The following is a 26,029-nucleotide window of genomic DNA, read 5'->3' as shown; positions in this document are numbered from 1 at the left end:
TACAAAGCAGGTGACAGGCCGAAAGTGAAAAATTATAAGCTGGGTATGTGTAGGGCAATCAGTCGGTCAAAGGTGCAAATCTGAACTTACATGAACTCAATGCCCATACAAAAATGTCAATCACATATCGACAAGGTTTGAATCTGATCTTTAAGTTGAATCCTCTAAAACTATATACAGCCTCACTAGTTCGCCCAAATCACTGCTTGAAAGGATACTCAACGGTCTCATCCTTTCTCTTCCAGATCTTCTTCTTCTTCTTAGTAGGAACATGCTCAACAAAAATGTCTTCGCAATATTTCCTTTTGAAGGTGCGGATGAACCTGGGATCCCACAACTCAGACGCTATACCCAGGTCTTTACAGCACCTCATGAGAGCGTTGGACTTGCACCCTTCGGTGGCAGTAGGTATTCCTTTGTCTGCAAAAAACTGTTGTTCACCCCTCGCGATCGACACAAGTCTTCCGTTCACGACCAATGCGTACTCCCTAGTCAACTGACCACCTAATCCCTGTTTGCTTATCAACGTCTCTGATCTGGGGGCCAGTCCCCAACCACCAGCACCAAAGGCACGATTCAGAATTCTTCGGTATTTGATCTCTGGGAGATACAAGAGTCCATCTGGAGTAATTTCTACGTCGTTTGGCTCAATTTCCGAGGCGAGAATCTCCTGGGCCTCTTTGCCAAAAGCAGCATTACCTAGGCCGTGAAAGGAGGAAGACCAGTTGAGCGATTCGTCCAAGGCACCGGGTGGGGAATCTCCCAAGTCTCCTCCTTGGAAGTAATCCTTCATCGTAACTGCTCCATTCTTCGGAGCAGCAGAATTTGCCGCTGTAGATGGCACCGCCGCAGCTTGTTTTGAAACTGGCGTGGGGGCAGAAGGCTTGGATGAGGGTGGAGCTGAGTCAAACGCTTCTCTCATGGCACCCCAGTCTGCAAAAGCTCTCACCAAACTTGAACGGCCCGGCCGAATTCTGAGAGTACGTGCCAAGATCATGATGCAATGTGCTTGGAAAAAATACTGCGTGAAAGCAGGGAATTGCCACTGAGAGAAGCGCGACTTGATGCGTACCAGACTTCGCGTCGGGACGTGTGTCACTCATCTCAAGAATTGAAATTTCAAGGCGGGCTAAGTTACTGACACGTAATGAGGCTGGCAAGACTACGTGTTGTCTTAATAAGTTTGAAACTACTGCAACAACTAGATTTGGTACTTTTCACCAAATTTCTGTCAAATATGGCTGCCGCAAAGCTAAAAGGTAAGAAGGAAGTGGACAGTTCTAGTCGTGGAAAATCAAGTAAAAGTCCCAGTGGAATTGATCTTGATGACTCGTATCTGCCTGTGGTGAAGTCTAACTCCACCATTGATGCGAGCGATGAAAAGTGGTACAAGTTGACCTCGTTGGTTCTTACTGCTTTGGCATTTGCGACCAGATTTTACTCGATTAATTACCCCAACGAAGTTGTTTTTGATGAAGTGCATTTTGGCAAATTTGCCAGTTACTACATTCAGAGGACCTACTTCTTTGATCTCCACCCTCCTTTCGCGAAACTGTTAATCGCGTTTGTCGGTTATATTGTCGGGTTTAAGGGAGATTTTAAATTCGACAATATTGGAGATAGCTATATTGAAAACTCGGTGCCTTATATTCCTCTGAGAGCTTTGTCTGCTATTCTGGGCACTTTAACTGTGCCCATAGTGTTTGCTACCATGAAGGAAAGCGGATACAGTGTTCCTACTGCTGCATTTGCTGCCCTTTTGATTTTATTTGACACTGCTCATGTTGCTGAGACCAGACTCATTCTTCTGGACGCTACGCTGATCATTTCGGTTGCCGCATCCATCCTGTGCTATGTCAGATTCACCAAGCAGAGAGATTCGCCTTTCTCCAAATTGTGGTGGAAATGGCTTCTGCTGACTGGTGTATCGTTGTCTTGTGTCATTTCCACCAAATATGTCGGTGTTTTCACGTATCTGACAATTGGTGTTGGTGTTTTGTTCGACCTCTGGCAATTGCTAGATGTGAAAAAGGGACTCAGTATGCGCCTTTTCTTCAGACACTTTATTGCCAGACTCTATTCTTTGATTGTTTTGCCATTCTTCATCTATCTGGGCTGGTTCTACATCCATTTTGCGATCCTGACCAAGTCTGGACCTGGTGATGGGTTCATGACCTCCGAGTTTCAGGAGACTCTGGGTGATTCACCTTTGGCTAGAGAGGCCAGACAGGTGAACTACCATGATATCATCACCATTAAACACAAGGATACCCAATGTTTTCTCCACTCGCACCCTTATCAGTATCCTTTGCGTTACGATGACGGCAGAGTGTCGTCTCAGGGCCAACAAGTTACCTGCCACACCGTTGATGACGAGAACAATCAATGGGAGATTGTTCCTCCAGTCATTCCTGACGAGAACAACAAACTGGGCCGTCCTGTTCTTCAGGGAGATGTCATCAGATTAAGACATTTGGGCACTAACGGTTATTTGCTGGCTCACGATGTGGCTTCTCCATTATTTCCAACCAACGAGGAGTTCACGGTGATTGACTTGGAACAGGCTCAAGCAGGCAGGTTTAACGACACTCTTTTTAGACTGGACCCCTATGACAAGAAGAAGTCAAATGTCTTGCACACCAAGTCTTCGGTGGTCAAGTTCCTCCATGTCCCCACCGTTGTTGCTATGTGGACCCATGATGACGAGCTTTTGCCAGATTGGGCTTTCAACCAGCAGGAAGTGAACGGTAACAAGAAAGTTCAGGACAATGACAACTATTGGTACGTAGATCAGATCGTTGGTTTGAACGATGCCAGAAGTATTTATGTCCCAAAGACGGTGAAAAAGATGCCTTTCTTAAAGAAATGGTGGGAGCTCCAGGGAACCATGTTTGAGCAGAACAACAAGTTGACCAGCGAGCATCCCTTTGCCTCTGACCCCATTACGTGGCCGGTTACTCTGGGAGGTGTCTCTTTCTGGACCAAGAACGATACCAGGGAACAGATCTACTTCATCGGTAATATCTTTGGATGGTGGTTGGAGATAGCACTCATATTTTGTTATGTGGCATTACTTTTGGCCGATCAGCTTTCCCGCAGAAGAGCAGTCTATATTCTCAATGACAAGGCTAGAGCCAGACTCTACCATAACCTTGGATTCTTGTTTATTGGTTGGTGTTGCCATTACTTACCATTCTTCTTGATGAGCAGACAGAAGTTTCTACACCACTACTTGCCAGCGCATTTGATTGCTGCTCTGTTTAGTGCTGGTCTGTTGGAGTTCATTTTCTCTGACAACAGATCGAACGACATGAAATCTGACGCGGAGATCAAGGCGGTAGCCTCTTCAGGCGAGGAAAGCTCCAACAAGCTGGCTGTCTTGCCTTATGTATCTACATTGGTGCTATTGGTTTCCATCCTTGTGACCTGTTTTGTGTTCTATGCTCCATTGACATATGGAAACAAGGGTCTCAGTCCCGATGAGATCGTTCAGAGACAATGGTTGGACATCAAATTGCACTTTGCGAAATGAGTCGAAAATGAGTTAAAAAAAAGAACTCGAAGTGGCTGGTTGAACGCTAGTGTGAAATAGATCTGTATAAAATGAAATAAAATAAAGTTCGAAAACGCTATGGATGTTTTGGTGGTGGAGAGTATCTGTCAAGTGGTGAGCGATTGGAGACAACCGGCATCTTCACGCTCCAACTCTACCCCAAGTTCCGTTCTTAAACAAAATGATGTCAGAGACCAGAAAAGAGATAAATAATGCATACCGGAAACCCGAATAACAAACAATTATTACATTAGTGTAAATTTCCTATCACTGAAAAAACGAGTCTGTCTTTATCAAATATATGCATGATTGACAAACAATGCATGTCAATGCATATTTTTGGCCATTCGGGAAATATATGACGCGTGTGTAATCTAGATCACCATACAATGAATAGTTTAGTTTTCAATATTATCAGGACCTCACGAAGAAACTTTTGAATGATTCTTGGAAACTTATTTGTTATCCTCGATCTTTTACATGGTAGGAAACGGCAAAAGTCTGTGCAAACGGGCCACTATCTCGTGATAGTTTGGTTCCTGCTCGGGAGTGATAAACCCCTTTCTGATCAAAAAATCTATAATCACAGCTCCACAGTTGGGCTTGAATTCTCCTGCCTCTAACCTTTTTAACACTTCGTCCACGGGCATCAGCTTGAAGTCCTCAGCCTCATTGTCAACCGGATGTGGTATGTTATTCTCCTCATCCATAGTCAAGTCGTAGACGTACTCAACCTCTGGTTGAATGAGACCAGCCTCAGTTTCATATTCCCTGGCATGTTGGTACATGTAGGACAGAACACCAGCAGACTTGCAATTTTGTTTCACGAACTCGGGATCCAAACCTGCTTCTTCGTAGCATTCTTTCAAACAAGTCTCTTGAAGTCCATAAGGATATCCAAGTCCACCAGCAACAGTGTTATCAAGCATTCCTGGATAGGTCTGCTTCGTAGCTGATCTCCTTGGGACCCAAATTTTGAGCACACCGTTGCTCGACACATTTGGTGGAACATATCCAATTATATGGACTCCATACATTACGACCCCCAGAAGAGGACAAAAGGCCCTTTCGGCCATGAAATACGGGGCCTTCCGGTCGTCATACACGACGTACAACTCGTCTCTCCATCCTCTCAAAGTATCGAAAGCATCCTGTTGTCTCAACGTGCCTGCAACACGTGCAATTGCCTGGTTTCTCTTGTCCAAAGTGTTAAGCTCTGAGCTGAGTTTCAAAACTCTCTGCCGATCATCCACCAAAAACTCATCAAACTGTCTCAGCTTATCCACCACTATGGGTAGTAACAGGCCAAGAGACATTCCACCATCGTGCGACTTCAGCACGTACGTCGAGCGCGATTGGACCAAATATTCATCACCTTCATGTGGGTACGGAGCCACATCCACACACGTAATCCACTTCAGAAAAGACCCGGACATTATCGGACAAGTCCTCTCCTCGTAATCTTCAAGGATCCGTGGCTGGGTGAAAAACTGATAAGCATTCCCCAGCCTCATCATCATCATTTCACCGCCTCATCAGTTCCCCAGCCTTCCTGCCTTGCATTCTTTTGGCCACCAATGTCCACCAATTGTACTTTTAACTGTACAAACGGTTCTTCTCACCATGTCTAAGGGATCCTCACGGAGCTTGATTAGGTCTCTGGAACAGTTGTTTCGGGACTCCAAGTCCGTGTTGTCAGTACCGCCAGCCACAGTGACCACCCTCGACGAGTACATTGAGAGACATGACACATTCACATCTATGAACAACAACAAACTCAGTGACGAGTTGTACCACATATACAAGGAGTTTGTAGTTGATGACAGTGCCAAAGAGCTTGGATTCTTGCAAATTTTGGCTACTCTTTCCCCGTTCATAGTAGAGACCAAAGAGCTTATGCTGTGGATAGACAGATACTATACGCCAGCAGTCAACTCAGCAGGCAGAGACTCCAAGTTTGTTTCTGCTTGTCGCCAGTTTTTGAAGAGCATTCTGGTAGTGAAAGAATCTTCAGATCAGCAATTGCAGGCGATCAGGAAAGAACACGCGGAGATTCTACTGAAAAGACTCCTGGACACATGTCTGATACTGCCTGATTCTGGGAAAAAGGTGACAAGCAACTCCGACTCTCAAGAGACAGAAGAACGCCAGAGATTTATCAGACTCAACTGCAGGCAGCTAATTGAGGTGTTTTACGAAAAAGATCTGAGAACACACCTGGAAATGATGGATAGTTATGTCAGGAACCCTCAATCCAGACTGGCTGCTTTGGTGCTTCTGGCATCCGTTGCAAAGCCATATTCCGAGAATCTGAAAATCATTGCCGAAACAAGTTTGTTCACTCATATTCTGAATTGTGCGTTGCTAGATAGGCCGGTGCAGGTGGTTTCGGTGTCTGTATCGCTACTGTGTCTCATCATACCTCATATTGCCAAATGCATAGACCAGTATCTGCCGCAGCTTTTTGCCATATACTCTAGACTGGTGTGCTGGGACCTCGGCATTCAGTTTCCCGAGCTGGTTTACGATGAATCTACGCCAAAACTGGAGAAGGATGAGCCCAATTACCTCCAGCCAACATGGGAGCCGCTTGAGGATGGCATTGAGGAGAACGACATTTATTCTCCAGAGTTCAAAAAACTGTTCCTGGTCCTGTATGGTCTCTTTCCAAGAACAGTGTGTGATTTTGTAGGAGATGCTGCTTCTATTGACGGTCTGTTCCGATTCCCAGCAGACACGGTGCGAAAACTTTCGGAAAAGAGGCCTAAAATCGAGTCTACTTCGCAGAAATTGGTGCAATCATTTTTGTTCAACCAAGCTCTGCTCAAGTATAGAACTGCAGAGGATGAGATTTCAGACAAAACCCGATATGGTGAGGCGACCGCTGAGGATTTGGCTATGTACGTAATGTCGCTGGACCCTCAAGTTTCGGGTCCTATGCCGATCCGCGATATGAAAAAAGGAAGCTTCAGTTTGTCAAGAATGAAAAGTCGCGAGGACTCTTTGGTCTCAGGACTGGCATTCAAAACCCCAAATTACGAGCTCAAGACAGAGTCTCCCTCAATACCAGATGACATACATCCGTTTTCCAAATCATCGTCTGAATACTATGATTCCCAACCCACCTCACAAAACGATCTCAACGGGTTATTGAACACACACAGACTCCTGTTCTCGAACTCTGATCAACCTTCTTCTGGAAATGAATATCTGAGAAGGATGTCTGTTCAGTCCATTCCGGAGAATATTGACGAGTCTTTGAGCTCATCGACCGAATCGGACGTCAAGATCGAGGAATCCGGACCGGGGACGCAGTTGCAGTTCTACCAGAGAGAGTTATTGATTAGTTTGAATGAACAAGAGTTTTTGTCCCATTCTAATCATCTCATTATCAAATCTCTCAAGACTTCAAGGGACGAGCAAGCCAGCCTCTCCCGTGAGCTTCAGAATCTGAAAGCTTTGGAATTGGCCAACAAAAGTCTCCAGGAGAAAAACGAGCAGCTTATTGGTGAATTGCAAACTTCTAGGAACCATCTGTCCTCCATGAGGCTTCAGCGGTCACAGGAAAACGTGGCTCTGTTGAAAGAGGTGAATGAACTCCGGGGCGAAGTCGGCGTTCTTCAGACACAACTAGGCCATTTGAGGGCCGAATCTAAGGGATTCGAAAATGAGGTATCAAAACTGAAGCTACGGTCTGAGCCTCGTGAGGCAGATATAGTTTCGTTATCCAATAAGATAGCGACTCTGGAGTCGGATTTGCAAGCATATGAGAATGCAGAACCTCGTGTCATAGCGGATGAACATGAAACCACAAAGGGCGACTCAAGCAGCCCAGAGGTTACTACTTTGCAAGAAGAATTAAGGAGGTCGAATGATAGCTTTGAGGTAAAGACGAAAGCTTTGGAGAATCACTATAAGGGCTTGGTAGAAAGTTTACAGCAGGAGGTTGTTCAGCTGAGAAGTGTCAACTCGGACTCCAGTTCGAAGAAAGTTTCTGAAATAGTTTCCAGTTACGAGTCCAAAATAGCAATTCTGAAAGCTAAAGTTACAAGCCTTCAGTCTGCTCTCCAGGAAAGAGATGACGACCTGATGCATATAACGACTACACAACCCATCAACATACCAATTTCCAGACCAATTTTTGGATTAGGTCAACGTGGAGACTCGTCAATGCGAGCTGTGGGAAGCTCAGGATTGGGATCAGCATTGAATATCAAGCAAAGTGTTTTGGCTGGTGGTGGTTTTGGAAACTTCGTTCCTGGACCGCCTTCTGCTTCTGATAGCCCGCACTTTTTAGGAGTAGGGACGCCTACATTTCAACACACTAACTTGGCCTGGTCGCCGGATCAACCGCTCGGTTCTAAACTTACAAGATAGTTGTGGTTATATACAGGGTATGAGTTAAGGCGTTCAGCCTGAACAGGCATCGCAATCGTTTTCAAAATAACAAACACTGGGGTCGGTGTCTGAGCTGTCCGGAGATTTTGGAGTCAGCAATTCTTTGAACATCTTTCGTTTCTTTGAAGATATCATCTGTTCTTCCGTCGTGAACTTGATGGCAGAACTTGCAGACTGTGAACGCAAATAGTACATTCCCGTCTTGAGACCTCTCCCCCAGGCATAGAAGTGCATTGCGTTCAGTTTTGATTTTGTTGGTTCTTTCAAAAACAGGCTCATGCTCTGGGACTGGTCAATAAATGGACCACGATCGGCAGCCAGGTCTATGATGGTTCTCTGTGATATCTCCCAAACAGTTTTGTAGGTGGCCTTGATGTTGGCAGATAGGCCGTGTATGTTTTGGACCGACCCATTGTCGTTGATTATCTGATTTTTGGTTTTCCTATTCCACATATTGAGTTTGATCAAGTCCTCGACGAGATACTTGTTCACCATCTGATACTCGCCTGACAGGGTGCGGCGCGAGTAGACATTGGAAGCTACTGGTTCGATCCCCTCACTGAATCCCAAGATCTGGGAAGTTGACGCAGTGGGCATTGGTGCAACCAGCAAAGAATTTCGCAATCCGTGTTTTGCAATGTTGGTCTTCAACTTCTCCCAATCATCATACATCGCTGAGGGTTTGACATCCCATAGGTCAAACTGAAGTTGCGATGAGGAAGCGGGCGAACCTTCAAATGAGCTGTATGGACCGTGAGCTTTTGCCAGTTCAACAGAAGCCTCCAAAGCAGCATGATACAATGTTTCAAATATCTGAATATTCAGTTTCTTTGCTTCATCTGAGTCGAATGGGATCTTCAAAGCCATGAAAGTGTCAGCCAAACCCAATACACCAACGGCCAACGGCCTATTGCGCTTGTTCGAAGCTTGTGCCTCCTTTAGTGGATATATTCCCACATCTATGGTTTTGTCAAGATTTCTCACCAGCACTTTGGTTACTCGATGCAGCTTCTTGAAATTGAAAATGCCATCTTCAACAAACATGGGAGTACACACAGATCCCAGGTTGCATACAGCAGTTTCGTCTGGCGAGGAATATTCCACTATCTCACAGCACAAATTGGACGACTTAATTGTTCCTAGGTTCTTTTGGTTTGATTTCTGGTTGCAAGCATCTTTGTACAGCATGAAAGGAGTTCCTGTCTCTATCTGAGACTCCAATATCGAGCTCCAAAGTTTTTGGGCCCGAACCTTCTCCAAGAACCTCCCTTCCTCTTCGTACCGCGAATACAACTTCACGAACTCTTCGCCATAACAATCGTTCAACCCAGGGCATTCGTCTGGGGAAAACAAACACCAATCTTCGTCATTTCTCACTTTCTCCATAAACAAGTCGGGTATCCATAGCGCATAGAAAAGATCTCTAGCCCTTCTCTCCTCTTTGCCGTGGTTCTTTTTCAGTTGCAAGAATTCAAATATATCAGCATGCCATGGTTCTATGTATATTGCGAAAGCTCCGGGTCGTTTATTACCTCCTTGATCAACATATCTGGCAGCATTGTTAAATACTCTCAACATGGGCACTATCCCATTGGACTCTCCGTTTGATCCCGATATGTACGCACCTTCTGACCTCACATTGGAAATGTGCAACCCCAGTCCTCCAGCAGCTTTCGAAATGAGAGCCGCCTTATGTAACGTTTTAAATATTCCGTCTATGGAATCATCATCTGTAGCAAGCAGAAAACATGAAGAAAGATATGGCCTCTCCGTACCTGCGTTGAACAGCGTTGGTGTAGCATGAATCATGTATCTTTTCGACATGAGCTCATACGTTTCAAGTGCAGAATTCACTTCATTTCCATGAATACCCAGAGATACCCGCATGAACAAGTATTGAGGTGTTTCTAATATATTGCCCTCATATTTCAGTAGGTACGACTTTTGCAGGGTCTTCAGCCCCAGGTACGTCAGATCAAAATCTCTGGAGTGGTCAATGGCAGAATCCAGAATCTCTCGGTTTTCCATCACTGTGTTGTACAACATTTCAGAAACCAGAGGCTTGGTCCGCCGGAAATTTGAGAAATTCCTATTTTTCAGCAGCTCTATGCTCTCGCTGAAACTTCTGGCACAGCAACTCTGCAGGTATTTGGAACATATGCGCGATGCGAGCAACGAATGGTCTGGATGTACCGTCACCAGTGATGCTACTGTCTCAGAAGTCAGGTCAATCAATTCGTCAATGCTGATCAAGTCTGGTAACCCCAGAATGACTTTATCAACGATCTCATCTGTCTTCACAAACTCCGCATTCAATCCAAACATCAACGATTGGACATATTCCCGCAACTTTGCATCAGAAAATGCTGTTTTTTCTCCCTTTCTATCAACCACTTCTTTCCCCTTCATTAGTAGCATGAAAATGGTTCAATTTGAAGCTATCTCGATGGTGTCTCACACTGAGTAATCTCGCCACTTTGGAAGGGCCCATGAAAAGTAATATCTCATCGCCTGCACGTAATTTACCATATTGGGTAATTTGAAGATACACACATTTGGTGGTGATCGAATTTCTCTTTTCAGCAACGAATATGAGAAGTATCAAAGGCTTATAGAGAAAGTATAATATGATAGGAGTGTATTTCGATAGCAATAGATCATTGAAATATCAGTTTTTATTTGTTTGCTTTCGTTGGAGGACAAACACAAGATGACCAGTATTGGATATTTTCATTAATATGCCAATTTTTACACTTTTATAGACAAACCCGATTCTCCTGCTACTTCCCTATTTCATTTCGGTTAAAACCCAGTTTTTAGCGTATATCAGTCTCTATCTGGCGAAAAAACTCGCTTAATGTACATCGAAGCCAAAGCCTGGGCATCCAGGCAAAGAGGCTTCTAATTTTCAAAGTTTTTTGGAAAGATGGTTTCTTTGTGGTGATTTTGTGATCGGATAGCGGTAGATTTCCATCTCCAGATCCTTTCTTTCATGGTCTAGTGGCTGTGTCTCCTCGGTTCCGAGTCACTGGCTCTGTGCCCCATTCTCAACTCCATTCCGCGCAAGTAACCTCTCAGCGTCATCCCCGTGTCTCTCAGTCCTGCTTCCCGTCTTGAACGCATAATCAATTTTCAATTCCTTATTCATGAAGAATTGGCCATCCATCTCTTCCTTAGCCCGATCACTAGCAGCAAAATCACTGAACGTGATGAAGCCATAGCCCTTGGAAACACCCTCTTCATCTCGAACAATCTTTGGGGGGCTGATTATATCTCCAAAGACCTTAAATGTGTTCATCAGTGTTTCCGAGTCTGTCAATGGATCCAGATTCTTGACGAATAAGACTGCTCCAACATCCACTTTCTTTGAGGTGGCCTGTGGCTCTGAGTTCCTTTTGATCCGAATAGGTCTTCCAAAGAGCATCAGATTGTTGAACAATCGTTCTGCATACTCAGCATCCTGCACTGTTTTGAATTGAACAAATCCAAATCCCTGGGACGTTTGCATGACCCTGTCCTTGGGAATTTTAACACGAACTACTGGTGCCACCTGTAGCATCAGCTCATAAAGAATTCTCTCTGTCACTTGAGGATCTAGATTCCGCACAAAAATCGTTAATTCATTGACACGGTCCTCTTTAGGCGCCACCGACATCTTGAACTCTTTAGCTGGAAGAACTGCTATTCCACAAAGCCTTGCTTGTGGTCAAAGCTTGAAGTCATCTGCGGCTGGAAGATTTTAGGGCCCCGATTTGGAGAGTGTACGTGCACATAACCATCGCGTCGTATTGTAAATACCAAATATGTGATACCTTTACGTGACATCTTTATGGTTTTCGTTTCGTCTATGTTCGCTCAATTCCCCGGCAATGGAACATGATCAATACAAACAAATAGACCAGCTTATAACCGAGGGCTGTCGGGATTTTGCTCGCCAGCGATATGACTTGGCTATCCACCACTTCACTAGAGGTATGAACAGTTGCAAATACATAGAGCAAAATGCTGCCAGTACCGGCAACGAGACATTGAGCAAGATCATTTTAAACAAGTTGGTTGCTCTCTATGACTATCGGGCTGCTTGTTATGAAAAACAAAAGGATTTGAAAAAGGCTTACCTTGATGCTACCAAGATCGTGAAGATCGCACCCACGAATTGCAGAGGATATTTGAGGTTATGCAAAGTCAGGTTGGCCCGGGGTGAGAACAGAAAGGCACTTGAGACTCTCGAAAGAGGAGTCAGGGTGATCAAAAGGGAGGGTTTGGATGTAACGGGAACATCCCCACAGGCCAAACTGTTCAAGAGAATGGTGGAAGAAAGAGATGCTCTTTCTGCTAAGATCATTGTTCCAATTGACCGCATCACTGAGAAAAGATGCCTCGATCCTGCTCAGCATCTCCCGTTTGAGATCCTGGAGAAAATTTTGCGGAAAGCAGGAAATACCAAGTTTATTCTGCGAAAGTGTATGTATGTGTCTAAGAGATGGACACGTGCAATTCAAGCCATGCCTTCCTTGTTCCAGGATCTCGAACTGCTACGACATGGCTCTTCATCCTCTATTGAAGCATGTTTGAGTTTTTTGAATCAGGTAGGAGACCGTCATTCCCCAAAGGTATTCCAATCCCTCAAAGTTGTGGTTCCGCAAGGTAAGAACGAAGAGTCTTTAAGAGCATTGCTAACGAGATATCCTATCAGCTTCTTGCGATTGCATATAAATCTCCCGGACTCGCTCTACCTCTTCTTTCTGATGGTTTTGAACTCGGAGAACGCGCGTTCTTTCGCTCAAACCCTCACAGATCTGACGGTTCAGGCCAGTTTGCCAAAGCTTTGTTCCATCTCATGGATGTCGTTTCTACCAAACCTCCGAACTCTTGATCTCAGAGTTGTTCAGGATGAAACCAAGGACAAGACGGTGTTGAAACGGTTTGGTGAAGTGCTGGATGAAACAGTTGACCCCAGCTTCTCCTGTCCGCAGCTCGAGGAGATAATCATAACCAGTGGCATTTCGTTGAGATTCGGTGGGTTTTTGAGTCGTGAGAGGTTTCCAAATGTACTTACTCTCAAATTGAGACATCTCAACTTCAACTCTCTTAGTGAGTTTCCAGATTGGCACAGTTTTTTCGGATATTACGAAACTATATGCTTACAGAACTGTGATGGTCTTTCTTTCGATTTATTTGAGGAAACCGCAAATAATGGAGCCAGTTCTTCCAGACTCAAGTGGTTGACGTTTTCCAATGGCACCACTCATTTGAGACAACCGTTTAAACAGACTCAGCTTCTCGTGTTCAATAAGCTTGAGTATTTGAATTTGACCAAAACTCAAATTTCACTGAAAAAGATTTATCAAATCTTGAGCACCGCCAGAGACACACTCACAGAGATCAACCTTTCAGATATTAAGGGCTTTTCGTTTACGAGACTCCTGTTTGCCAGTCCGGACTCTGAGTTTTCCTGGAAGTTGTTCCTGCAAAATACCCCAAATCTGAAAAGACTAACAGTTCAAGAAGGAGCAGGACTAAACGACCATTCTTTGAAAGAACTGGGAGATGCTGTGGCAGATTTTGTCTCAGCCAAGATACTATCTACTGGGTCAAGCTATTCTTTTAGACTGGAGCTGTTGGACCTGTCGTATAACGATATTACGAGACGTGGACTAATTGGCATGTTCCAGAACGTCGACTACATAGTCAAGAGAAGGACCGAACTTGCTGAGCCAGTTTCTTTCTTTGCAGAAACTCTGGTCCTTGGTGGAATTGGCATGAGGCCGGAAGACGAGTTTTTCATGAAGAGCGGCTTCTGCTCCCGATGCATAGTTCATAGAGTCACGCGTTCCAGCCAGAAGTATGAGTGAAAGGGAAAATATGGGTATATTAAATCATTATTCATTTTGGTCATTAGCAATTATTGGCATCATATCACTTGCCTCTGGAGTTGGGGGCACTCACGCTTGCAACAAACTCGCCATCGTCATAGTCGGACTCATCATAATACGAGAACCCTTGCTGAACTTGGTCAATCTCATTATTATCAAAACTTGTTTCCATTTGATCGTCGGGATTGTCGTCTTCTTTATCCTGGTGGTCATCAGCCCCATCTCTGGCGAAATCGTCATCCATGGTTCCGATTATCTGGCCCTGTGTTATTTGATAGTTTTCCTTGAAATCCACAAGCGAGCCGTAAGTCATGTTTCCTGAACGAGTCCTCAGTGGACTGGCCGGTGGAACCGGCTCATTCACATCTCTGAAGGATTGGGCTCTCAGCCTTGACTGTAGCCGTGGGATTCCGTTGGCATTCATCATCACCTTCGGAACAGGACTCTTGGAGATAGAACTGTCAATCCTCTTTGCCATCAGATCAGATTGCCTTCCTTGCCGATGGTGGGTAGGGCTGTGGGTCTCGTCGAAATACGAGGATGTGATCTTTGTGGAGTATGGTGATACCGGCAGCGTCACCGGGCTTGAACTTGGAATGGAAGAAGCATGCACCATGCGATTGGTACCAAGTCTAGTCGTTGGAATGGAATTCTCGGGGTTGCTGTTGCGGCGACCATGGGCAATTTGCCAGCTTTTCGACCTGACTCTCCTCAGTGATAGGGTACTGCCGTTAACGGGAATATTATCTGAGCTCCTGCGGTCATGGTTTCTCTTTGTGTTCTTCTTCTGGTGATTTAGATACACTTTGTGAAGGTTTAACAAACTCACCGGAGAAGACCCCACGCTGGTTCCTCTGGACAATATCAACCTGGACCTGATGGTGGTGATCGAACGATCCAGTGCAAATTCCACAGCACAATGGTTGTTGATGATAGAAAGTTTGGACCAAGTAGCTCTGGCTCCTCTGACCGTAGCATCCAGAATGAACTCCGGAGTTGGGTTTTTCAGAACTTTGGTATATTCCAAAACTCTCAGGTCAGGGAGAATCGTTATATCTCCAGAGTACTTCTGCGATACAACAGAAATGAGCTTGGTGCACAAGTTGGTTGCGATTCCGATCTCGTTGCACACCTCCAGATAATGCATCGCCTCATCTACCCAAAAACCGTACGTTCTATTGAGCATTCTCTTGATCTTTGCAGATACTTCGTTTTCCATCTCCCCTCCAACGCATTCAATAGACATCTTGAGCCACGGGGCAATATGAGGATTGACCTGACATGCAATTATATGGTCAACATTGAACATCTCAGAAAGTCTGGTAATGGGCAAGTCACCGTGAACAGATCCGTCCACGAACTTGATCATTGGATTGCTCCACTCTTGGATCTCGTTTGTCCTCATCTTTTCATAAATCGTGGACGATGCGAATACTCCAGGGAGGGAGCAACTAGCACATACTGCAGACCATATCAGCACATTGGGAGCAGTCAAGTAATTGAGCAGGGTTGGTTGTTCATGCACAGAGGCAGCTGAGACAGTGACATTCAGGATCCTACCAGTTCTGTTGTAGCATTCCCTGAACGTGAGATCACCAAGAAATTCCTTCATCGTATCCTGTAGATTACTGATATCGAAATAAGTTCCATACTTCAAGAACCTCGCCATGCATCCCAGGAACCCATCGCCAGGTTTTTTGTCAAAAACCTCAAATGTAGATTGAGTTAGAGTAACCATCAGCTCCTTGAGGCCTTCAGATGTTCTCGAACAAAGAATACTCGCAACAATCGCACCAGCAGAAGAACCTGCAATGATCTTTGGCAACAGGCCCTCTTCCAGCAATGTAGCCAAAACACCAATATGAAGCATTCCAAAGGTGCCACCTCCAGATAACACCAAGGCCGTTCTTCCTACATTCTTCCGGGTCTGTATGAACGTTCCAAGGACAAACGAGTCGTCCAATCCGGTGTCTCCTCTGGAAAGCGTCTCAAGCGATAGTTCACACTCAGCTAGGAAATCTTCAATCAGGCTCTTGGTTCCAACATGAGAGTGTCTATATAAGTTGACATTCCCCATATTTCCTATATTTCTGGATATGCCTGTTCTTATCAGAAAGAGAAGTTTTTTGTAGTCGCCAGACTGCCTCGCTGTTCTCAGCTGTTCCAGCTGGTTGTTGATGAGCTCGTAGTCATACAGAGTGCATTGCATCTTTTTCTTCCAGGCATCGTTTTGAAGTAACTTGTCCAGCTTCAAACTTGTAGCCCGCCATTCTGAATAACTTGTAGCGGCCTTTTGTTGAGCCAGCAGTTTGTTGACCTGAGCAGCATGTTCTAAAGGAGGCCCTACCACATGTCTTAGTATGGGGATGTTCCTCAGCACTTTGGCAGTGGCATCAACTACATCATCCACGACTTTGCTCCACGAAAGTTCTGACAATTCATAGGCCAGGGACTTTGAATCCCATTCCCTTGAGCTTTTTGCATTTTCTATAAGAAAGTGATGCTGGTTGATGAACCCTTCAGTGATGTTCTCAAACGGGTTCTGCCGTCTGACGGGGTCCAGCAGAACTGTATCTTTGATGCCGCTCATGAGATAGCTAACAAGAGAGGGGATCTCTTTGAGCAAAAATCTCTCGATATCCGAAAACTATCCAAAAAGTTCAACGTTCAATGAGTTACAACTGATGTATCAAGAAATACCATGTGAATGCCCCCGTTCATTTCTACCGGAATCTGGTCGGCTAGAGTTCCGAGGGTCGGAAACCAGCCACCATTCGTGCCTGTACACGACCATGTGGGGAAGTCAGGAGATTTTGCAAACGATGATGGGGTCATGCCACCAAGAGGAGATCATGAGATTTCTATGATGTTTGGAGTATCTGAGCGGTCATACAATTTTTAGGGGTGGTATGAGGCAACTTTAAAATCTTAATAGCGCAATTAATATGGTATAAATACCCTAGATTTTTGCTACTTGTGGACAGGCGTTCTTTTCGTTATTGCCATTGTAATCATACAGTATTCTCTGCAGTTCACAGCCAGCTACCAACTACAAACTACCAACCACCAACCACCAACCACCAATATATTCACATGTCTGCCCTTTCCCCAGCCAAAGTGTTTCTAGGAATGTCTGCCGTGGTCATTCCAATTACCGTTTCTGCAATTTATAACAGGCCTAGCTTCTCCAAGCTGGTCAAGGACAAGTTTGAGCAGGAACAGGAACAGGCAAGACAGCAACATGAATTCACCTATGATGTCTACACTCCAAACAACGCTCAAGACGGACTTCTAGCCAGATACAATTATGTGCCTAAACCAAGCAATTGAGTCAAGCTGAAGGAGGTTCATGTCAATCTTCACTCTGTCCTCATTCACTTATGCCTTTACGACTTTATGTCTCGATGAATTCACTTCTATGTGTTCCGTTTTTCTAATACAATTTCTTATTTGAAAGTCTAGCTTAATGTAGTATTCCGATTTTAATCTATAATTTTTTTCTGGAAGGTGAATAAGTTGCATTCTTCCATTTTCCATTTACCCGTCCATATATTATGTAATATTTCACCACCTTGCATGAAAGATATTTATGCTCTCGCTGATCTACACCGTCCGTGTCTAATACAGTTTGTTTAATATATTTCTGGTTGTTGAGTACAAAAAATGAAATAGCACACGGCCACAATCACCTCTTCTTTTCTAGAATTCCTTGAAGTCAAATTAAACTGGGACCATTGTACCCAGTATGCTGCTGTATCTGGTTCTGTTGCTGGGCAAATCCAGTCTGCTGGTTCGAGAATCCAAGAGGTTGATTGGTAAAGCCATTTTGAAGCGGAGCATTGAATCCGTTGGGTTGCTGATTAGTAAACCCATTTTGGCCAGCGAACCCCGTTGGTTGCTGGTTAAATCCAGTTGGCTGTTGGTTAAATCCAGTTGGCTGCTGGTTAAATCCAGTTGGCTGGTTCGCAAATCCGGTTGGCTGGTTCGTGAACCCAGTCTGCTGGAATCCTACCGGCTGACTTGAAAATCCGTTAGAGCCAGCACTCTGTTGCAGAATGGTACTTTTCTGTCTCTGCAGGTCCATTCCTGCCTTCAACTGAGCCTGGTCTTGGACATATTGTCTCTGCGTTTCTGGAAATACTGGCACGGTTGGCAGATTCTCAAGACCTCCTGCGGTAGGCTGAGGTCTCAGAGCCGAGACCTGGACCTGTTGAGGTTGTTGAGGAGGAGCAGCCGAACGGAATGGATTAGTACCGGTAGACATCATACTCAATGGACGAGTGGAACTTGCGGCCCCGGTCTGTTGACCTGTAAAAGTGAATGGTGTGGTGGTGGTTCCTGTAGAGAACCTGGTGTTCGAGAATGGGTTGGTTCCAGTGGACTGCGTCTGTAACGAAGTCGACTTGGCGGCTTCTTGCTGGTTCAATGCAAATGGGTTGTAACTGTTCCTCTTTGATGATGTCGTGTTTCTCTGGATTGGCTGGTTGGAGAAGCCATTGGTAAAGGGATTGGTGCCAGTAGCCTGGGTTGCCAAACTGTTCGGTTCTCCTCTAATGGTTGGTAATGGAACAGACGATTGGATTGGCTGCATTCCATAACCACCGAAACCAGCACCAGTGAAAGCTGGGTTCAGCGTGGGTTGGGAACTGAAAGTGCCAGTAGCGTTTGGAAGCTGTTGCACGTGTGATTGTGGTTGACCTGTGAAACCCGTTTGAACTGGCTGAATCTGCTGATTGGAGAAGCCAAATCCGTTTGGATCCCAGGGGTTGAATCCAGTCTGCTGAGCAGGCAATCCGTTAGCAACAGACTTTTGTTGGTGAGCCTGAGCCTGAGCTTGAGCTTGAGCTTGAGCTTGAGCCTGAGCCTGAGCCTGAGCCTGAGCCTGAGCCTGAGCCTGAGCCTGAGCCTGAGCCTGAGCCTGAGCTTGAGCCTGAGCCTGAGCTTGAGCCTGAGCCTGAGCTTGAGCCTGAGCCTGAGCCTGAGCTTGAGCCTGAGCCTGAGCCTGAGCTTGAGCTTGAGCTTGAGCTTGAGCTTGTTGCTGTTGCTGAGCAAATTGAGCCTGCTGGAGCTGTTGCTGCTGGAATTGCTCTTGCTGAAGCTGAGCCTGTTCATACTGTTGCTGTTGAGACTGCATCTGCTGCTGTTGCATCTGTTGCTGGGCAAACGGACTATAAACATTCTCAACCTGGCCAGTCAGTGGTTCAATAGCAGGAGAGGTTTCTCTAATCTGAGTCTCCTTGACAGGCGAAAGCCTTCCATTCGCAACCGCGGCTTTACCGTCCTTACCGGCCAGATACTGTCTGCGATTGATCTCAAAATCTGGATCATTCAAGTACTCTTCCAAAGACGCTGCTAATCCGGTCTGCGCATGCTTGATCGTAGGAACGGTGAGACCAGTCTGATATTCCAGATGCTTAGCCACTCTCAGATAAGCGACGACATCCTCAGTCTCCCTGCTGAATGCCTTGTAGATCTCCAGAGCTCTTTCAGCATCAACCTTACTCATTTCAAAATAATGCTCGAGCATGTTGATCAGACCTTCATTCAAAGCCTGGTACAAAGGCAGAAGATCTCTCACCAACATCTTGAAACACAGCAATCCCAGATCATTGTTGATATCCTGCTCGGAGAACTTACATTTCAGCAGCGTCTCCAATTGTGACTGAACACTTTCAACTTCTCTTAATAAACCCTTTTCAACAGAAAGCTGTCTCAGCTTCCCGCCCTCTTCCTTTTTAGAACTCCAGTTTCTTGAGCTCCGGGTATCGTCCCTGATGTAATCGAAATGAACTCTTCCATACTCCTGAGCTCTGGCTATCAAATACTTGGAGTAGTGTTTGAGATTCCGGATATCTGCATGCGAAACGGCAGTTTCAGAAGAGACATTCTGAGTCACGAGCATTGAGGAGTGAGCCGAGAGATACCTCAGGGTAACATCGCTCTCACCTTCACGAATCATGATATGAATCACCAACAGTGCCTTGAAAGCAATAGACCAAGCCCTGTCTCGTAGTCTCGGTTTGAGAGCCTCCATTACGGAAACAAAATCCGGATCCTTGTAGCCTCGAGACGTAGCCAGAAGAATAGGTTCTATGTACTTGGGTTTCGGAGCAGCCACCTAGTTGAAGAAAGGTTAGTAAAAGAAGATCATTTCCAACAAATTCAGTAGGAGAACTTACTTTGGGCTTTGTAGCACCCTGATTGGTCAAATAGAGTTAGTAACCGTAAGAATTTTCCGAGGACCGCTGAGACCGGCTGAGTCTCCCTCATTGCATAGCCACAAATAACATACCTTGACGAGTCGAACATATGTCGTCATATTGTCAATTCAATCAAACAATTGGATAAATCCAACCAAATTATGACGAAAACGGGTCTCTGAAACGTCCTTCGCTACCGAATTAGCTGTTGTTAGTGGTCCGATCTCCCGTCCTATAGGGAGGCCCTCAGGACCCAGCCATCGTAGTGGATTGTGAAGATGCGGTTATGAACACTGGTTCGTCGACTCAAGATCGGATCTTGGTGGTGGCGAGTTTCAGAAGCGTAATATCTCCAAATTTTGCGAGGAATATGGCAATAAATAGATTTAATGCCCATATTCTGTCTTATCTCCGCGTCACAGGCCAGTATGGCTTCTGATAGTATTTGTTCTCAGTGAGAGAGGGTGGAGAAGTCGCATCCAAGTCTTGTAAGATATGTTCCGGATGTGTGTTCTTTTGAGATTGCATAAGTAGTTCCACAGTCTTGTCTGTTTGTAGAAGATATAGCCGTTAGTCCTAGTCGTAGGCAGAAAAAAAGGCAATTAAACGAGGTTCGTTCAATGAGATCGAAGCCCTAGCCTGATTCCCCTTGGGTACTTACAATGAAGCTCCGAATGGATCATCTCTCGCTGAAACTTCTTGTCTGGGGTATTCGTGCAGCTAGTTGGTGTTTCCTGGATGCTTAACTGTTCCAATTCAGAAATCTCGTAAAACCCCCGTTTCCGTGAAGGCGTTTCCGAAAAGCATTGAGTCTGCATTTGGGTGTACTGCATGTGCTGATCTGTGAAAAATTGCGTAAATCCTTGCTCAAAGGATGGTATAATAGTCTGGCACGTTTTATTTGGTCTAGTAGGATCAAAATATCTGTTTCAACCCCAAGAAAACAACCCCAATTAACCAGATAATTCAAACGCCAAAATCGTAGAAAGACGCGTGCACTCTAATCGAGTGAGGATATTATGTAAGAGATGAGCCGTTGAAATTTTGGCACGGGAAGAGGTTCTCTTAAGTATTGGAACTGAACTTGTAGTGTGAATTCGTAAGGCTTTGAGGCCTGTTGAAGATCCCCATATACTGAAAATGATTGTTTTGAAGTCTACGAGGAGTTTTGTGCGGTTTGGTGTATATAGGGCCGTGGCTACTGTGGGCACGGTTAATACTGGGTTTACCATACTAGGCCGCACGCACTCAAAGTCTGGGAATCAGTTTGGAACAAGACAATCTCCATACTTGGTGACATCAAGGACTTTTCACCGTGCTAGTCGGTTGCAAAACCATGAAAACACCGAAGAACTCGAAGTCAAAAATGCTTCTGACGAAAAGTCCATCATGGGTACCCTGTTTTGCGAATCCTGTGGAAGTACACTGCAAACCACCAACCCTTCAGAAGAGGGATACTACCTTCCAGATGAAAAAAAATCAGCCGAGAATCACCAAAGAGTACAAAAGACTCTTCAACAGCTTAAAGAACAGCTTTTGGCTTCCAGTGAGGACGGTTACGAACATATAGCCATGCCTCCAAAGCCTAAAACCCAGCTTGTAAAGAACCGCAAGTGCAAGAGATGTCATGACGCTATACACAAACACCAATGGAACGAAAACAATGCTGATCTTTTATATGGGCCTTCAGAAATTGGCCAAAAGATCCCCAAGAACGCGAATATTATTTATCTCGTGAACTCGTTGGACTTTCCACTTTCGGTAAGTACCTCTTTACTATCTGATCGACCACCTGCCAATATCTACTACGTCGTCACAAAAATCGATAGATTTTACCCAAACGTGTCTGGATCTTTACACCAAAAGGCATTGCCTTATTTCATGGATGTTTTGCATAGGCTTGTGGGTGCAAGAAAAGACAGAGTGTTTCTCGTCTCTGGTAAGCACCAATGGTACTTGAAAAGACTCATGGCTGCTCTTCCAAAGGGAGACGTTTATGTCGTTGGTGAAGTGAATGCTGGTAAAAGCACTCTTGTTCGTGGGCTCGCACATTCAAGTAGCTCTGAGTTGGAATCCAGCAAGTCCCATTCCCAGGCCATATCCTATCTCCCTGGCTTCACCAGGCAAAATATCACCTTCAGCCTACCCTCCGGTACCAAACTTATTGATACTCCCGGGTTTTTACACGTCTCGCGAGGATTGGTGGATAGTTCCACTCCTAAAGACCTGCAAGTGCTAATGACGAGTCCCTTGGTCAAAGAAACGGATCATTTGGTTTATACGAGAGGACCCCACAAGCAACGCAAAATCTACAATGGTAAGGCCGTGATTTCAGTGGGAGGGCTGGTTTATCTTCTTCCACCAGCAGACAGCATTCTGTTGTTCAAAATGGGAATTAATGCAGAATTGGCCAGATTTAAAGACATTGACAAGGCGAGATCTGTTTGTTTGACCAGACCTAAAGAAAACAGCCACAAGTTCCTGGTTACTCCGGACTCGGCCAAAAACCTGGCCAGATACGCAATCCCCCCGTTTTTCGGCCCGATAGATATCGTCATAGGAGGAGTGGGATATTTCAAGATTATACCCACCGGTCCTAGAAATACCACCCGGTTGTTCGAATTGTTCGCCCCGGTGGGAACTCGCATTATCATTCGTGATAACATTCATAAGTACATCTATAGGTACAAGGATGAGGATGGGAACGTGGGTCTGAGAAAAGTCCCCGACGACCGCGAGATCTTCAGCGAGGTGGTTCCAATTCCGTGGGAACTACCTTCTGACCGGGTGCTTTTGAAGGTTACTGGTCAGGATAATATCTCAGAGGAGAAACAGTTGTTTGCTAAAAGCCACAGCTACACCAATCCTCACTGGACTCCAGTTGATTTGGATCAATGACCGGCCAGTATTAACCAAATCGTGTATATATAATGTTGTAAATAGGTATTCAAATTGAATGTTGTTCATTCCACAATCCCTTTATTCCTTTCGTGTTTTCTTCCTTCCTTCCTTCTATTCAACTAGTACGTCCTATCTGTAGAAATGAACGTGCGGCTCAAGTCTGGGTCTGCTGCAGCGTGCGTGGCTCAGCTCATGTAGCACATCTCGAAGCTCCATCAAAGTTTTAACAAGACTAGAGACCACATCACAAGAACTTCTTCACCAAATTCCCAGTTCATTGTTTTGTTCAACGAATTGAAGCATGTCTGATAATGTGTTATTGGAGCGGTACCTAAATGATCACGATCTGTCAGGTATTTGCCCCGAACAGGCCAGATACGCCGCGACCGGCCATGCCGCCAAGGTGGTCGATTTGGACGATGAAAAATCGGAGGAACCAGTGGTTCTTCCAGAGTATGCTTGTGCCTATTGCGGGATTCATGAGCCTACGTCTGTTGTGAAGTGTGAAACGTGTCAAAAATGGTTTTGCAACTCAAAAACGAGCAAGTCGGGCTCGCATATCATCTCCCATCTTGTGCTCTCAAAACACCACTCCGTCAGTCTACACGAGGACTCGGAGTTGGGTGAAACGCCGCTGGAATGTTACAGTTGTGGAAACAGCAATCTTTTTGCGCTTGGATTTGTTCCGGCCAAGGCGGAAAGCGTGGTGGTGATTCTCTGCAGACTGCCGTGTGCGCAGGTGAAGGACGTGAGGTGGGATACCAGCAGTTGGCAATCGCTGATTGAGGATCGTCAATTGCTTTCGTGGGTAGCCTCAGTGCCTTGGCAGGATGATGACCACAACTCCAGAGCAATCACACCTGCTCAGATAGCGAAACTGGAGGCCAAGTGGAAATCCGACAGGGCTGCTACCTTGGCAGATATCAACGAGGACGAGGACGAGGACGAGATTGTGCCTATTCTGATGAGATACGAAGATGCGTATCAGTATCAGCGTTCTTTTGCACCGCTGGTGAAGAAAGAAGCTGATCAGGATAAGCAGATGGTGGAGTCTCTGGGGCTGGAACACCTCTCTGTGACCTGGGAAATGGGCCTCAATAAAAGGCATCTGGCCTCGTTTGCATTATCTACATTTGACAGTTCGGATCTCAAGGTTGCCATTGGAGATGAGGTGGTGTTGAAATATACCGGATCCGAGATGGAGTACTGGGAGTGTGCCGGCTTCATTGTGAAGATCCCCAGCTCTGTAAGTGAAACCTTTACCATGGAATTGATGCGCAACAAGCAGAAGCCTCCTACTCATTTGGAAACAGGCTTTTCTGCAAAGTTCGTGTGGAAAGGAATACCCTTTGATCGAATGCAAGAGGCCCTCAAGTCGTTTGCAGTTGATGGTGAATCGCTATCCACGTATCTGTACCATAAGCTCTTGGGCCACGATGTCGTTCCCGTGGTATTCGATGTGGAACTTCCACACAAGTTCTCCATTCCTGGAATAGCTGATCTGAACCTTTCACAAGTGAACGCGGTGAGAAACGTTCTGGAAAGACCTCTATCGTTGATTCAAGGACCTCCAGGAACCGGCAAAACGGTGACTTCAGCAACTATTATTTACCATCTTTCGAAAATCAATAAGGAGCAAATATTGGTGTGTGCTCCTTCTAATATCGCTGTCGACCATTTGACAGAAAAAATTTCACTTCTTGGCCTGAATGTGATTCGTTTGGCAGCCAAAGCCAGGGAGGACGCAGAGTCTGACGTGGATCATCTCACACTTCACGAATTGGTCAGGAAACAAGCTAAAGGCGATCTAAAGAAGCTGATTGCTCTCAAGTCTGAAATTGGTGAACTTTCACACAACGATCAGCAGAAATACCGTGCTCTTTCAAGGAAGGCCGAGCTCAAGCTGTTGAGGAAAGCAGATGTCATCTGCACCACGTGTGTGGGAGCAGGTGCAAAGATTCTGGACGGCTTTCGCTTCAAAACAGTGTTGATAGACGAGAGTACTCAGGCGTCTGAGCCCGAGATCCTTATTCCTATCGTCAAGGGTGCGAAACAGGTGGTCTTGGTGGGTGACCATCAACAGCTGGGACCTGTTATCGTTGACAAACAGGCTGGAGAAGCAGGTCTTCACCAATCTCTTTTTGAAAGACTGATTTTCCTGGGTCAAGTGCCCATTCGTCTGGAGGTCCAGTACCGTATGCACCCTGCTCTGAGTGAGTTTTCAAGTAACGTTTTCTACGATGGAAGCTTGCAAAACGGGCTGATAGCCGAAGAGAGAACGTTACCTAACTCGACGTTTAATTGGCCCTCTCCTAGGACCCCAATGATGTTCTGGGCCAACTTCGGAAAGGAAGAAATATCAGGTACAGGTACCTCGTATTTGAACAGAATCGAGGCCATGAACTGTGAGAAGATTGTCACAAAGCTCTTCAGAGACGGTGTTAAGCCTAGTCAGATTGGTATCATCACGCCATATGAGGGTCAGAGGGCCTATGTTGTCCAGTACATGATGATGAACGGAGCACTGGAGAACAGGGAGAATTACAGAGAAGTGGAGGTGGCCTCTGTGGATGCCTTCCAGGGAAGAGAGAAAGACTTCATCATTCTTTCGTGTGTCAGAGCCAATGAGGAGAGAGCAATTGGTTTCTTGAGTGACCCAAGACGTTTGAATGTTGCTTTGACTCGTGCCAAATTTGGCTTGGTTGTTCTGGGTAATCCAAGATCGCTCTCGAAAAACAGACTATGGAACCAGTTACTGGTGCACTTCAGAGAAAAACTGTCGTTGGTAGAAGGTAACTTGGATAATCTTCAGCCATGTCCTATCAAACTGGGCAACAGTTCCATGATGAACTCGAAGACTCGCTGGAGACCAAAAAACACTGCTGTTTCGACCAACGACGATGCCTCGGAGACAGGCAGCTTGGCTTCCTTCGTGGCAGATGGGCTTTCGGCCAATAGAAATGGCGATCAGAATAATTGGACTCCTCTTTTCAAACCAACAAGTGAACAGTGGCCTTCTTTATCGCAGGCAGTTGGTGGTGAAGGCATAAGTGCCTTGACTGATTCCTTCAGCAATGGTCTACAATTCTGAGTCAAACTTT

General features: G+C 45.5%; 12 protein-coding genes across 12 annotated transcripts; 6 read left to right on the top strand and 6 right to left on the bottom strand.

Moving 5' to 3' along the window:
• Positions 1 to 199: 199 nt before the first annotated feature.
• On the bottom strand, positions 200 to 997 carry KUCA_T00005945001 (uncharacterized protein; the record flags this gene model as incomplete). The annotated part of the gene is made up of 1 exon (XM_022604207.1): positions 200 to 997. The coding sequence occupies one exon, from the start codon at positions 995 to 997 to the stop codon at positions 200 to 202; it is 798 nt and encodes a 265-aa protein (XP_022461932.1).
• A 240-nt stretch (positions 998 to 1,237) lies between these two features.
• KUCA_T00005944001 (uncharacterized protein) lies at positions 1,238 to 3,532 on the top strand (the record flags this gene model as incomplete). Its single annotated transcript, XM_022604196.1, has 1 exon — positions 1,238 to 3,532. One exon carries the CDS (start codon positions 1,238 to 1,240, stop codon positions 3,530 to 3,532), a length of 2,295 nt encoding a protein of 764 aa, XP_022461931.1.
• A 497-nt stretch (positions 3,533 to 4,029) lies between these two features.
• KUCA_T00005943001 (uncharacterized protein) lies at positions 4,030 to 4,989 on the bottom strand (the record flags this gene model as incomplete). The annotated part of the gene is made up of 1 exon (XM_022604185.1): positions 4,030 to 4,989. One exon carries the CDS (start codon positions 4,987 to 4,989, stop codon positions 4,030 to 4,032), a length of 960 nt encoding a protein of 319 aa, XP_022461930.1.
• Positions 4,990 to 5,176: 187 nt separating this feature from the next.
• KUCA_T00005942001 (uncharacterized protein) lies at positions 5,177 to 7,930 on the top strand (the record flags this gene model as incomplete). Its single annotated transcript, XM_022604174.1, has 1 exon — positions 5,177 to 7,930. The coding sequence occupies one exon, from the start codon at positions 5,177 to 5,179 to the stop codon at positions 7,928 to 7,930; it is 2,754 nt and encodes a 917-aa protein (XP_022461929.1).
• A 33-nt stretch (positions 7,931 to 7,963) lies between these two features.
• KUCA_T00005941001 (uncharacterized protein) lies at positions 7,964 to 10,369 on the bottom strand (the record flags this gene model as incomplete). Its single annotated transcript, XM_022604163.1, has 1 exon — positions 7,964 to 10,369. The coding sequence occupies one exon, from the start codon at positions 10,367 to 10,369 to the stop codon at positions 7,964 to 7,966; it is 2,406 nt and encodes an 801-aa protein (XP_022461928.1).
• Positions 10,370 to 10,976: 607 nt separating this feature from the next.
• On the bottom strand, positions 10,977 to 11,606 carry KUCA_T00005940001 (uncharacterized protein; the record flags this gene model as incomplete). The annotated part of the gene is made up of 1 exon (XM_022604152.1): positions 10,977 to 11,606. One exon carries the CDS (start codon positions 11,604 to 11,606, stop codon positions 10,977 to 10,979), a length of 630 nt encoding a protein of 209 aa, XP_022461927.1.
• A 214-nt stretch (positions 11,607 to 11,820) lies between these two features.
• On the top strand, positions 11,821 to 13,806 carry KUCA_T00005939001 (uncharacterized protein; the record flags this gene model as incomplete). Its single annotated transcript, XM_022604141.1, has 1 exon — positions 11,821 to 13,806. One exon carries the CDS (start codon positions 11,821 to 11,823, stop codon positions 13,804 to 13,806), a length of 1,986 nt encoding a protein of 661 aa, XP_022461926.1.
• A 64-nt stretch (positions 13,807 to 13,870) lies between these two features.
• KUCA_T00005938001 (uncharacterized protein) lies at positions 13,871 to 16,417 on the bottom strand (the record flags this gene model as incomplete). The annotated part of the gene is made up of 1 exon (XM_022604130.1): positions 13,871 to 16,417. One exon carries the CDS (start codon positions 16,415 to 16,417, stop codon positions 13,871 to 13,873), a length of 2,547 nt encoding a protein of 848 aa, XP_022461925.1.
• A 503-nt stretch (positions 16,418 to 16,920) lies between these two features.
• Positions 16,921 to 17,157, top strand: KUCA_T00005937001 (uncharacterized protein; the record flags this gene model as incomplete). The annotated part of the gene is made up of 1 exon (XM_022604118.1): positions 16,921 to 17,157. The coding sequence occupies one exon, from the start codon at positions 16,921 to 16,923 to the stop codon at positions 17,155 to 17,157; it is 237 nt and encodes a 78-aa protein (XP_022461924.1).
• Positions 17,158 to 17,542: 385 nt separating this feature from the next.
• On the bottom strand, positions 17,543 to 20,146 carry KUCA_T00005936001 (uncharacterized protein; the record flags this gene model as incomplete). The annotated part of the gene is made up of 2 exons (XM_022604107.1): positions 17,543 to 19,945; positions 20,051 to 20,146. The coding sequence occupies 2 exons, from the start codon at positions 20,144 to 20,146 to the stop codon at positions 17,543 to 17,545; spliced, it is 2,499 nt and encodes an 832-aa protein (XP_022461923.1).
• Positions 20,147 to 21,167: 1,021 nt separating this feature from the next.
• KUCA_T00005935001 (uncharacterized protein) lies at positions 21,168 to 22,925 on the top strand (the record flags this gene model as incomplete). The annotated part of the gene is made up of 1 exon (XM_022604096.1): positions 21,168 to 22,925. The coding sequence occupies one exon, from the start codon at positions 21,168 to 21,170 to the stop codon at positions 22,923 to 22,925; it is 1,758 nt and encodes a 585-aa protein (XP_022461922.1).
• Positions 22,926 to 23,229: 304 nt separating this feature from the next.
• On the top strand, positions 23,230 to 26,019 carry KUCA_T00005934001 (uncharacterized protein; the record flags this gene model as incomplete). The annotated part of the gene is made up of 1 exon (XM_022604085.1): positions 23,230 to 26,019. The coding sequence occupies one exon, from the start codon at positions 23,230 to 23,232 to the stop codon at positions 26,017 to 26,019; it is 2,790 nt and encodes a 929-aa protein (XP_022461921.1).
• Between the last annotated feature and the right edge of the window lie 10 nt (positions 26,020 to 26,029).

This window comes from Kuraishia capsulata, genomic scaffold (genome assembly GCF_000576695.1).
Source record: "Kuraishia capsulata CBS 1993 genomic scaffold, Kuraishia_capsulata_scaffold_7, whole genome shotgun sequence".
NCBI classification, from domain to species: Eukaryota; Fungi; Ascomycota; class Pichiomycetes; order Pichiales; family Pichiaceae; genus Kuraishia; species Kuraishia capsulata.
This window is presented reverse-complemented; position numbering and strand designations above follow the sequence as displayed.